Source organism: Oncorhynchus keta, chromosome 19 (genome assembly GCF_023373465.1).
Source record: "Oncorhynchus keta strain PuntledgeMale-10-30-2019 chromosome 19, Oket_V2, whole genome shotgun sequence".
Lineage (NCBI taxonomy): Eukaryota > Metazoa > Chordata > Actinopteri > Salmoniformes > Salmonidae > Oncorhynchus > Oncorhynchus keta.
Window position 1 is genome coordinate 73,342,361 of NC_068439.1, and position 13,409 is coordinate 73,355,769.

Genomic DNA, 13,409 nt, shown 5'->3' on the forward strand with positions numbered 1-13,409 from the left:
CTCAGTTGCCAGTTTATTACGTACACCCATCTAGTACCGGGTCGGACCCCCCCTTTGCCTCCAGAACAGCCTGAATTCTTTGGGCATGGATTCTACAAGGTGTGGCGTTCAAACTTTGTTCAATTGTGATTAAAGGACCTAACGTGTGCCCGGAAAACATTCGCCACACCATTACACCACTGCAACCAGTCTATACCGTTGACACCAGGCACGAAGGGGCCATGGACTCCTGCTGCATACACCAAATCCTAACTTAACGTGAGGCAAGAGGAACCGGGATTCATTAGACCAGGCAATATTTTTCCACCCCTCAATTGTCCAGTGTTGGTGATGGCGTGCCCACTGGCACCGCTTCTTTTTGCTTTTAGCTGATGTGAGTGGAACCTGGTGTGGTCGACCAATAGACCATCCATGACAAGGACCGACGAGTTGTGCGTTCCGAGATGCCGTTCTGCACACCACTGTGGTATTGTGCTGTTATTTGTCTGTTTGTGTCCCGCCTGTTAACTTGCACTATTCTTGCCATTTTCCTTCGACCTGTCATTAGGTTTTTAGAGGCTGTTAAGGAAACTGAACCATGGAGTACTGTTTTTTCTGGTCTAGACTACTTTCAGAGGGAGAAACAATCTAACAACTTGTAAAATACTGAACTTCCCATTTAATATTCATCAAGTAGTTCAATGGATAAAGGCACTGTGCAAAATAACTTCCTCCCCTGGTCTTGATTGCCACATATTCAGTACATTTGTTTTTTTATTCTGACGTACACAGCACACATGGGGGTGTACATTTTCCTCACATTATAGCGTTCAACATTTTGCACTGACAAATGACACAACCTAACAAAAATACCTTATATGGCGGGCACAAAAAACAAATTACATATTTCTACCAGATTGGAAATGATCATATAGTATAACATTTCTAAAATAGAACAAAATATTAAAAGCGCTGCCCCTCACTGACTGGTCCCTACTGAACATGATTTCAATTTCTCAATATACTTCAAAGAAACTTCCAAAAACAAAATTCAAATGTGTTAGCTGAAGCAGAGTTGATGAAAATGAATTAATACAATAGATGTATTTAGCACATTTCTAAAAGGTGTATACCGTTATATACTGTAACGTTTTGTGGGAACCTGATGCTCATATATGGACAGACTGACACCATTAGCCCCCATAATTCCCTGATACAGTCCTGACCTAAGGCCAATAGCTTGTTTAAAGAACCATGGACTGACATCATTTCCTTCTAGCTGTTGCAGTGTTGTTTATCCAAAGTTCCACTGTCTGTTGTTGTCGATATCCGCCGATGTGATGGAGGACAGCAGTAGTAGTACATGCCTGTGTTGCAGTGGTCCGTGACTGACGGCGGGGCCATCGGAGGTTGTCTGACCCTGCTGAGGGTAAACAAATACACAGAGGTCAGAGTTGGAAGGTTTCAACCTAGTCTTCCTTATAGGGAATAGTTACTTACCGTTTCTTCCTCAACTTAGACAGGTCCCAAAATGTTCTCAATCTGTTCCACCCTTCCTGTCATGTCAGCTAGTGAGAAGAGTAAAGGCAATTCTTTTTCCATGGTAAAACATTAGGAGTAAGCTAACTTGAATAAAAGGTTAATAAACAGTTACATCTGAAAAACTAATATTTATAACCTTTTCTTTTCATATACATATATTTGTTTTTACAATTGATCAGATTATCCAGTTGACAAAGTAGCATTTGCTTCCACAAATCTAAAATGCATAATGTCATGGTAGATCATGCAACCCAGCCCATTAATCATAAAAGGCATTCAAGATAACGCATGAATTGTTTTGAAGGAGGCATACCACTGAGTCTTCAGCCTATATTGAGTGCTGCGGTCAGTTATTTTCCTACTGTGAACTAACAGAAAGGATATATCTGGCAGTGATCTCCTGGAGGGCGGCCTGTGTCTGCATCTGGAAAGCCAGTCTGGCTTCACACTTACAAGGGTCCTCCACCACCACCACCGCCTTAATCTCTTCATGTTGGGACAGAGCAATATGTCACGTTAGTGTTAAATATTACATAATGTATGTACATACAGTTGAAGTCGGAAGTTGACATTCACTGGTTGGAACCATTAAAACTCATTTTTCAACCACCCCACAAATTTCTTGTCAACAACCTATAGTTTTGGCAAGTCGGTTAGGACATATACTTTGTGCATGACACGTAATTTTTCCAACAATTGTTTACAGATTATTTCACTGTATCACAATTCCAGTGGGTCAGACGTTTACATACACTAAATTGACTGTGCCTTTAAACAGCTTCTAAAATTCCAGAAAATGATGTCATGGCGTTAGAAGCTTGTGATTGCCTTAAATTATGTCAATTAGCCTTTTGGAGGTTTACCTGTGGATGTATGCCAAGGCCTACCTTCAAACTCAGTGCCTCTTTGCTTGACATCATGGGAAAATCAAAAGAAATCAGCCAAGACCTCAGAAAAAAAATTATAGACCTCCACAAGTCTGGTTCATCCTTGGGAGGATGCCTGAAGATAACACATTCATCTGTACAAACAATAGTACGCAAGTATTAACACCATGGACCACGCAGCCGTCATACCGCTCAGGAAGGAGATGCGTTCTGTCTCCTAGAGATGAACGTACTTTGGTGCAAAAAGGGCAAATCAATCCCAGAACAGCAGCAAAGGACATTGAAGATGCTGGAGGAAACCGGCACAAAATTATCTATATCCACAGTAAAACAAGTCCTATATTGACATAACCTGAAAGGCCGCTCAGCAAGAAAGAATCCACTGCTCCAAAACAGCCATAAAAAAGACAGACTACGGTTTGCAACTGCACATGGGGACAAAGATCGTACTTTTTGGAGAAATGCCCTTTGGTCTGATAAAACAAAAATAGAACTGTTTGGCCATAATGACCATCGTTATGTTTGGAGGAAAAAGGGTGAGGCTTGCAAGCCGAAGAACACCATCCCAACCGTGAAGCACGGGGGTGGCAGCATCATGTCGTGGTGGTGCTTTGCTGCAGGAGGGACTGGTGCACTTCACAAAATAGATGACATCATGAGGTAGGAAAAGTATATTGAAGCAACATCAAGACATCAGTCAGGAAGTTCAAGCCTGGTCGCAAATGGGTCTTACAAATGGACAATGACCCCAAGCATACTTCCAAAGCTGTGGCAAAATGGCTTAAGGACAACAAAGTCAAGGTATTGGAGTGGCCATCACAAAGCCCTGGCCTCAATCCTATAGAAAATTTGTGGGAAGAACTGAAAAAGCGTGTGCGAGGACAGAGTACTACAAACCTGACTCAGTTACACCAGCTCTGTCAGGGGGAATGGGCCAAAATTCACCCAACTTATTGTGGGAAGCTTGTGGAAGGCTACCTGAATCGTTTGACCCAAGTTAAACAATTTAAAGGCAATGCTACCAAATACTAATTGAGTGTATGTAAACATCTGACCCACTGGGAATGTGATGAAAAATAAAAGCTGAAATAAATCCTTTTCTATACTATTATTCTATATTTCATGTTCTTAAAATAAAGTGGTGATCCTAACTGACCTAAAACATGGAATGTTTACTAGGATTAAATGTCAGAAATGGTGAAAAACTGGAGTTTAAATGTATTTGTCTAAGTTGTATGTAAACTTCCGACTTCAACTGTACAGTAGATAACACCACACAGGAGGAGCCTCTCACTCAATGTTGTTATACTGTTGAGTTCCATATACTAGTTGGGCTTGCAATTGTTCTTCTACAGACCAGGGTTGTGTTCAGTAGAGTACATCGTAGCAAAAGGTGTTTTGCACTGGAAAATAAATGTGTTCTTATTGGACTAGATCAGGTAGTGTCTGGAACATTTTCTCCCTACTAAACATGACCATGTATAAGTACTTTACCTACGTTCAACTGATCCTCTTTGATAGCAGCAGACATACCCAAAAACTAATCCCTTACCTATCCTGGTTTTGCTCTCGTGTTCTCTAGTAGGCAAGACGATCAGCACAGAGAGTTTGGTTCCATTTGCATGGCCGTGACAGGAACACAATGCTATGACAACGTTGAAGCAACCTAGCGAGTGTTACAAAGTGTTCGGCAAATGGAAAACCAAAGGTGAATCAAGTAGTAATATTGATTGTGCACCAGTTGGATTTTAAAAGCGGAATGAAGACTTATGTGCTGCTTATAAGAAAACAAACAAATTAGAGATCTTCTGTGATCACCATCCATAACGGGTCGAGCATCTGAGCAGACTCAACATAAAGTTCAAATTAAATAAAGGAGGCATATTTAGAATACAACCACAGTTAGCGCACTGACTCTTACGTTTCAGAGTACACGTTTTCTGGTCCAGGTTCAAGATATAGCCCTTCCGACACTTGCAGTGATGGGACGCGTTGCTGCTGACACATATGTGCTCACAGTCGTGTCCCATGGCACAGGAGTCCACACCTGGAATAAGCCGGGGTTAAGGGAAGGAGCTGACAAGCTAGCAGCATGGGTACAATTTCATAGGCTGGCATCATATTTGAAACGGTTAGTTTGTATGCATAAGGATTCTATCTAAGTAAAGGTGATCTGGGGTAGTGCTCTGAAAAAGGCATACTATCAAACATACTTACCTCACTGTATGTAATGGTCATTTATAACTAATTTATTCAATTTCATTCCTGGATGGCAATTTGATAGAAACGCTCATTTGTGAAAATACCATAACAAACTGAAGTAGGATAACATGTTTTAAGTATATATACATACATATATATATACACATATATATATACATATACATATATATACATACACACACATATAGGGACACATTTTGCCATAGCCTGTTTGATGAAATTGTGGATGCAAAGGACACTTGTATTATCTGAGTTCCAGTGGCAATATTTGCAAGCTTCAAAAAGCTGTATGGAAGTATATATTGACATAGTGCCAGCTATATACTGTGGCTGGAAAGCTGTTGGACCATACACCTTCAATGCAACTCAGCCAAGGTCCTTTGCAAACATAGTGGGGAGGTTTACGTGTCTGACTCTGGGAACATGTTTTCTTGTCCGCGTTCAAGAGATACCCTTCCCGACACTCGCAGTGATAGGAGTTGTTGCTGCTGCTGCTAACACACATGTCCTCACAGTCGTGTCCCATGTCACAGGGGTCCCAACCTGGAATAAGTCGGGGTTAAGTGAAGCCGCTATCAAGCTACACACAAAGCAGCATGGGTACAATTTCATAGGGTGGTAAGTTTGGAACGGTTATAGCTTGTATGCATTCAAACGTGATCTGAAGAAGCCAAAATTATCAAACATACTTACCATATATAAACGCTGGTCGTTTATAACCCATTTATAATCTCATTTCTCTAAGAAAACGTCACTTCTGTATATAGTATAAATAGCATAACAAGTATAGATACCATAGCAAAATGAACTAAGACATGTTTTTGAGCATATGCGTGTAAGTGCAGAAGGTAGAGACATGTTTCCATAGCCTGTTTGATGAAATTGTAGACGCAAAAGACTGTTGTCTGAGTTTCAAGCTTCAAAAAGGTGTATGGAAGTATATCAATAGACTATTGAGATAAGGCCAGCTATACACTGAAGGCCACCTAATGTGACTGGAAAGCTGGGGGACCATACACCAACTCAGTCAAGGTCCATTGCAAACATAGAAGGGGGACTGTTAACATAAAAAATAAATACATTTTAAAAACAATATTAAAATGTACACAACATTCAAGTTAATAAATATTAGAATGTTATGAAAAAAAGTCAATTTACTATTCAAAATTACTTTGAAGATTTTAGAACAGTATTCTGATCATTTTAAACAAAGCTGTACGGTTGACAGATTCAAAGCAATCTGTGTGTGGCATGATGCTTTGATTTCTCATTGGTCAATCGTTAATGAGCAGTTACCTCTTCGATCACCTTGCACTTGTTAAAGGACCATCCTGTCTGTTACTAAAAGTGAGGAACCATACCTGACTGTTCACTAGAGACCAAGATTGGCCAAAACTCTTGGGGCGGGTTTCCCAGACCCAGATTAAGCCTAGTCCTGGACTAAGAGGCACTTTCAATAGAGATTCTCCATTAAAATAGATTTTTAATCTGTGACTAGATTTAATCTAAATGTGGGGAAACAAGCCCAGAGTAGACCAAATGGCCGAACTACTTTCCAATGGGCTGGAATCTAGTACCAGGGTATATAAACCTTTAATCCATGTGAGGTGTGTTTTTTCTCTTTACCATTTGGTCAACGTATAATTTACACTTGAATAGAAAACCTAAGGATTCAAAATTAAGTGCTAAAGAGAAAACAGATGAAACCACCCCTGTAGACTGTACACGGTCCCTACACATTCTCGGACTAAAACCAACGTTTACGGTTTAGACTAGTCTCCTCCTCCACCCTGCTCAGTCATACCACACAGGGTCTCCCTGAATTTGGAGGTGAGCTTCTCGATGACTCCGTAGGTCTCAACGTAGAACACGTGGTCTTCCAGAGGGTTGCTGGCCATCAGCCGCAAAGAGGTCATGTCGGCTCGGTCCACCCCCACCGCGTAGATCTCGATGCCGGACCCCCGGGCAGCCGCTGACACCTCCTCCACCTGGTCCTGAGGACGCCCGTCTGTCACGATGATGGCCACTTTGGCGATGTTCTTTGACTTTGGCCGGGCGCCTGACTCTTCGGTGAAGGCCTCGGTCATGGCCGACTTGATGGCCAGGCCAGTCATGGTGCCGGCGGCGAGGGGCTCGATGCGGGTGATAGCCTGCTTCATGTTGGGCTTGTTCAGGTGAGCCTTGAGCAGGAACTCGATCTTGACTGTGCTGGCATAGTTGACCACGGCCACACGGGTGGCTTCTGGTCCCACATCCAAGGTGTCGACCATGTCGGCCATGAAGATCTTGACCTTCTCAAACTCGCCGGGGCGCACGCTGCGGGAGCTGTCGATGATGAAGACCAGGTCCAGGGGACGGCTCCTGCACGAATTGTCGGTTGCTGGTGGCAAACCAGAAGCATTGCAGCTCTTAACAAGATGGCCATATGTTCACCAGTTTATTTCATACAAACTCATTTCATTGACACACACATGTAGCCCTAGTTTGTGGATTGAAAAGCGACATTCATTCATATTAGTGTCCATGAAGAAAGTTGAAACAATTCAGCTACACAGAAAAAGGACATTTCTCATGGTTGTTTGGGGGGATGCACAATTCTGGTTGCTTGAGTTATAGGATGAGAGGGGTTTGCAAGGCCATGAGTTGTGAATAATTTCAGTTAGACGGTTTAGAGGTTAGTTATTACAGTATATTATGCCTTTCATGGAGCCATACTGTATCCTTTCCCCTCTTAACCGTTCTTCTATGTTAATAGTTCAGGATTGGACTGTGAAAGGTCAAATTGAATGGAAAGGCTTCATTAAGCTTTGACATCCCAACTGGTGCAGAATTTTAATTGATACCAGTATCCTTCTTTAATCATTGTTGTCAAAACTGCTTCGTTTTTTTCAAAACAAAACAACAACAAAAAATATCCTTCTAATGCAGTGAAAAGTATTTAAATGTATATCCAGTTATATTATTCATAGTTTTTCTCTTCCAAATTATAAACTGCGGAGAACAAGAAAGTATTTTTTGACTTGTCCTGGAATGCTTCACCCCAGTATTGTATGGTGTTTTGTCATTATTAGATTGCAAATAACATAAATTCTGGCTGGTTGATTATGTGATGAAATTATCAATGAGAATGGTTGATTATGTGACAGTAGTCCTGTGCTATTATAAAATAAAAAGACAAGAGCTGACCTGGACAACTATGGATTGAATTGGTTGGGTAGGAAGGGAAACCTGGCTTCTACCTGTCTCCACACTGGCGGTGCTGATGACGACGCCGCTTTGGGTACTGACAGGTAGTGTTGGCGGCACAGGGGTGGTGGTCACCTCCAGTGGCAAGGTGGTCATCACCGGTTGCAATGTAGTCACTGATGGTAGAGTTGGAACTGTGGTGGGTAGGTACACCACAGGGGTCGTTGGCACTGTAGTAGGTTTAGGCTGTACCAGAGGTAAAATGTGTGGACATTTACCTTTGAATTTGTGGTGGTGGCTCACTGGTGGAAAAAAAACTTTAAACGGGTGGTGGTGAACTACTGGAGGTGAAAGGTCTTGGTATAGGTTGTACACCACCGGTGGCGCTCTGTGTTGGTAAGGTGGTAAGGGGACAGAGGATCTGGGGTAAGCCACGGGTGGAGATAGAGGGCCAGGTTGTTGGTAAACCACGGGCAGGTGGATCCCTGGTGGCTGGTGGTGGTAGTGATAGCCTCTATGCCTGTATGCACTGGCGTGAACTAGGGGCCACCAGAGGAGGAGAGGAGGAGCGGTAGAGCAAATGAGTTAGTCAGCAAATGGGAAAGCTGTGAGTCTATGAATTATAGTTTCGAAGCGAGTTTGTATGAATGATAGTTATGCTTCGATGTGAGTTTGTATAAATTATAGTTATGGGTGTGTTGTTGATGTGAGAATGAACTCCGCTTGCTTTAAGAGTTAGCATGAGAATACTGATTTTTTAGTTTTTGAAGCATGAGTGACATTTGAGCTGGTAGCCGCTTGGCTCGTTTTCGAACCAGCATAGAAGAATATCGCACTTATAAAATTTTATAAAATGTAAATTACTTACACATGCATTTAGTCTTGTTGCACATATAGATTTGACAGATATGGTATCGGTCTTATAAACTTGGATGTCATTGTTTAGCCAATAAAGCAAAATCAAGTATTATTTGTCCATTTTGAAATTGTATGGCTAAAAAAAGTCAATGTAAATCTATAATGAGTTATTGCCCTGTTGAACTGCATGAACATGGAATGCATATGTCCAAGTACCTTAGTACACGTATTAGAATTTCCACATAGCAGACTAGGGTTGCAAAATTCTGGTAACGTTCCCAAAAGGAATCTCCAACCAGGATTTCTGGAAAACCAGGTTAAAAATTACTGGAAATTTGCAAACCTATAGCAGACCGAATTATCTACAATTCAAGGAGTGACTATAATAAAACCAATTGTTCCGTGCATATTTTACGCGATTTTTACGCACGGACACTTGGTTGGTTCCCAATGAGGAGAAGTATACAATTATCGGATTAATCTCTCGTGGACAGACTACGAGTAGTTGGCACGAGATTTTGATCGGATTAGACAAATAGTTGAATTCAAAAAGCTCTTTTAAATTTTGGCGGAAAATGTACTTGGCTAAACAATCAAGTGATGTTCAGTGTGTATCATGACACAAAACACAAACAAACAGAAAGGTGTATGGGGGACCGACACCTTTCTCTGTAAACTTACCTGAAGGAGCGAGCGTCCGCAGCGGTGGCCGGGCAATATTTCTACGTTGTGCATAACTTTGAGCAGTAACCTGCTGTGGATCGAATCCATTCAAGCGGTACGTTCCGTATACATCAGACACAAAGAGGAAAATGCAGTAGACGAGACTCCCGAATAAAGACTTCATTGTACCAATGTTTTCTTCTCACGTCCGTTCAAGTTCTTGCCGGTTTACCCAGTCAGCACAAATGTCTGAAACTCAAATGTTTAGGAGAGGGACTCGGAGGGTCAATTTGAAGACCCCTGACTAAAGCACGTGTGTAGTTATTGTCCAATCCAGATGCAAGACGGAAAAGAGCACATTTTCCCCCTCCCCAAACCAAACACCATTTTGGAAGGGTCAGTGATGTGCAGGATCCTTGTTTTCAGGAGGTCAAACCAATAATCACTAAGCTATTTGATTTTTAATTTTAAGACCTCTTGAAGTATCTAAAACATATACAGTGCCAGTCAAAAGTTTGGACACACCTATTCATTCAAGGGTTTTTCTTTATTTTTACTATATTCTACATTGTAGAACAATAGTGAAGACATCAAATCTATTAAATAACACACATGGAATCACGTAGTAACCAAAAAAGTGTTCAACAAATCAAAATATATTTTATATTCTTCAAAGTAGCCACCCTTTGCCTTGACAGCTTTGCACACTCTTGGCCATCTCTCAACCAGTTTAACCTATAATGCTTTTCCAACAGTCTTGAAGGAGTTCCCACACTTGTTGGCTGCTTTTCCTTCACTCTGCGGTTCAACTCATCCCAGACCATCTCAATTGGGTTGAAGTCCGGTAATTGTGGAGGCAAGGTCATCTGATGCAGCACTCCATCACTCTCCTTCTTGGTCAAATAGCCCTTACATAGCCTGGAGGTGTGTTGGATCATTGTCTTGTTGAAAAACAAATGATAGGATGGTGTATCACTGCAGAATGCTGTGGTAGGCATGCTGGTTAAGTGTGCCTTGAATTATAAATAAATCACAGACTGTCACCAGCAAAGCACCCCGACACCATCACACCTCCTCCTCCATGATTCACTGAGACTGGTAACTAATGAACGTATCCTCTGCAGCATAGGCAACTCTGGGTCTTCCTTTCCCGTGGTGGTCCTCATGAGAGCCAGTTTCATCATAGCGCCTGATGGTTTTTGCAACTGCATGTTTTTTCCAGATTGACTGACCTTCATGTCTTAAAGTAATGATGGACTATTTGCCTATTTGAGCTATTCTTGCCATAATATGGACTTGGTATTTTACAAAATAGGACTATCTTCCATATTTTTAGGGGTGCCCATGTGACTGGGCATCAGAAGTGTCCGGAGGCGAGAGACACAGGTTGAGGTTACCTGGGGTAAAGTAGTGCAGACGTTGTCGTATGCAGAGGCATTGAAGAAAGTAGAGGAAGATGGGTCAAGGGGGAGGGATCCTGAGAATATGTGTCAGTAGTAAATCTGTGCCAGCACAGAGGGTTAGGCCAACGAGCAATATATGGTTCAGTAAGATTGGCTTTTTAGCATTCATAGCAATGGTTCTCTTTTTATTTAACTAGTCAGTTAAGAACAAATTCTTATTTACAATGGATGGCCAACTCCAGACAACGCTGGGCCAATTGTTCGCTGCCCTATGGGACTGCCAATCACGGCTGGATGTGATGCAGCCTGGAATTGAACCAGGGACTGCAGTGACGCCTCTTGCACTGAGATGCAATGCCTTAGACCGCTGCGTCACTCGGGAGTTGAAGTCCGGGAATATATATATATAGATATAAAAAAAATTATCACTTTCCCCTTTTTCAATGCAAAGTATAAGGAATTCATACCCCAGTCTAGTTGGTGGCGGTAATGCAACATTTATTGAATGGCAACAGCCCTTTAAAACTCATTGAAGAAGTCTGGAGCTGGATTTGTCATTAACATAGATTGAGGGGAAAAGGACTATGCCAAAAAAAGAGCAGAGATCATGAAAAGAAGATGGTGTACAAGGAATAAAGTGGAACCTTATTAATAAATATGGAGTGGGGGATTGCAGAATCCTTCTGGAAGGAGAAGATGGCAGATAAGGAATATGGAGTAGAGGATTGCACAGAACTTTTGGAAGAGCAGGAGAAGCAAAGTAAATGTGACGAAAGTGAGGGGGAATTCATTTTGGTGGCAGGTGCAGTGATGACCGATGAGCGGGAGCTGAGTGTAGAGGGAAGCGTTGCGGTGAGGACGATTGGCATCGAGCAAAAAGAGGGATATGTGCTCTAGTAGCTCAGAGATGGAACCTGACGGTAGTATGGATGTAGTACCTGCACTGAGGACCTCTGAGTTTGGGCCTCATCCCCAGGATGGAAAGGATCATTCTGGCCCAGTGGGAGTGAGGTTTGTGGAGAGAATGGATCCTTGAATTTTGGCTGATCCATACGTGGTGTCGGGTTGGGTGGAGAAGAGATTGGGAACTGTTGAGTTGGTGAACGGAGTGGATTAGTGATGATTTACTGTGTTTCTTCAGTCCAGCTGGAGCTGGCGCTCCAGATTACACAATTAGGGACAATAAATGTGACTTTCTTTACTCTCTGGAGCAGGGTGCCATTGAAATGAGTGATAACGGGGTGGCATTAAGTGTTGAGGATCAGTTGAAATGGAAAATTCCTGGTGTCTGGTGATGCCCGCTGTTTGGTGCGACACAGATCCGGTGGAGAGCGTGGGAAATATACTACGGGAATTGCGCCGAAAATACTACGGTGTTTTAGGTGTCAAGTTCTCGGAGGACCTGAGCCCAAGGACCGTGCCCCAGGACGACCTGACATGATGACTCCTTGCTGTCCCCAGTCCACCTGACTGTGCTGCTGCTCCAGTTTCAACTGTTCTGCCTTATTATTCGACCATGCTGGTCATTTATGAACATTTGAACATCTTGGCCATGTTCTGTTATAATCTCCACCCGGCACAGCCAGAAGAGGACTGGCCACCCCACATAGCCTGGTTCCTCTCTAGGTTTCTTCCTAGGTTTTGGCTTTTCTAGGGAGTTTTTCCTAGCCACCGTGCTTCTACACCTGCATTGCTTGCTGTTTGGGGTTTTAGGCTGGGTTTCTGTACAGCACTTTGAGATATCAGCTGATGTACGAAGGGCTATATAAATAAAATTTGATTTTATTTTGATTTGATTTGAAGTTTATTGGCATGTTGCAACAGTGTGTACGACAGAGATTCATAGATGTGAGTAGTGTGCAGGAGGGCATGAGACGCAGGAATGTGTAGTTGGTGGAGAAAGTTGTGTGTGTTAGCTGTGGGGGTGTCCGTGGGGCTGGAGATCAGGTGTCCGGTGAAAGGCAGGTTGAGGTTGCCAGGGTTAGAGTAGTATAGAAAGTGTTGTCTGCCAAAGCAGTGAAGGGAGTGGTAGAGGAGCAGAGACCAAGAGAGAGTGATGAAGAATATCTACTTCAGTTTTGTGGGCTTTTTTGCATTCATAGCCATGGTTGTCAATTGTACTGCAGAAATGAATGGCCTCACACTAGTACAGTAGGGGGCGGTGGATGCACCTAAAAGTTGGATGTGATCCACCAACGAAATCCAGAAGAAATTTCACCACAGATGGAAACCACAAACCTATCTTTGATCTCTAAAGTTTGTGATTTTCCATAAATTGCGGCCGTGAATCCACCATATAAATAGTTGAAGCTCTCGTAATATGGATAACTATTCAAAAGATAGCTGATATGCATTTTTCTACATTGTAAAAGACGCAGTAATTGCTATCGCGCAATTATATACATTTATAAAATGGCAAGATATTTTTTTTACAGACTAGCTCAACAATAAGTGAATTTACAAATGATCCAATTATGATAATTCACCCCCCAAATGTAGGTGCAAAAACAAAAGTTCCCCTCCTATTTTAATTAGCTCCATGTCTCAGGTGGACAAGTAGACAAGGCTGTTTGGCTAATCTCGGTCACAAAGAGGAAGAACTTTGCAGCCTTTTCTGTTAATAAACAATGCTATGCTGGCAGATGGTAACATTTAAATAAAACCCAGT

General features: G+C 42.3%; 1 protein-coding gene across 10 annotated transcripts; it reads right to left on the reverse strand.

The window, feature by feature from the left end:
* On the reverse strand, positions 1-9,663 carry matn3a (matrilin 3a). 10 transcript variants are annotated; one of them, XR_008071359.1, is made up of 8 exons: positions 9,357-9,660; positions 8,096-8,356; positions 7,871-7,993; positions 6,436-7,011; positions 5,037-5,174; positions 4,330-4,455; positions 1,480-2,007; positions 1-1,402 (listed from the first exon to the last, which is right to left on the reverse strand). XR_008071359.1 is itself a non-coding variant. In XM_052471281.1 (6 exons), exons 1-5 carry the CDS (start codon positions 9,520-9,522, stop codon positions 1,495-1,497), a joined length of 1,026 nt encoding a protein of 341 aa, XP_052327241.1. In that variant the 5' UTR covers positions 9,523-9,660; the 3' UTR covers positions 1-1,399; positions 1,480-1,494. The 10 variants fall into 10 exon arrangements, 2 of the variants coding, with proteins under 2 accessions (XP_052327241.1, XP_035650486.1); XR_008071358.1 differs by having other exon boundaries at positions 7,871-8,011; XR_008071357.1 differs by having other exon boundaries at positions 1-1,399; positions 7,871-8,356; positions 9,357-9,659.
* Between the last annotated feature and the right edge of the window lie 3,746 nt (positions 9,664-13,409).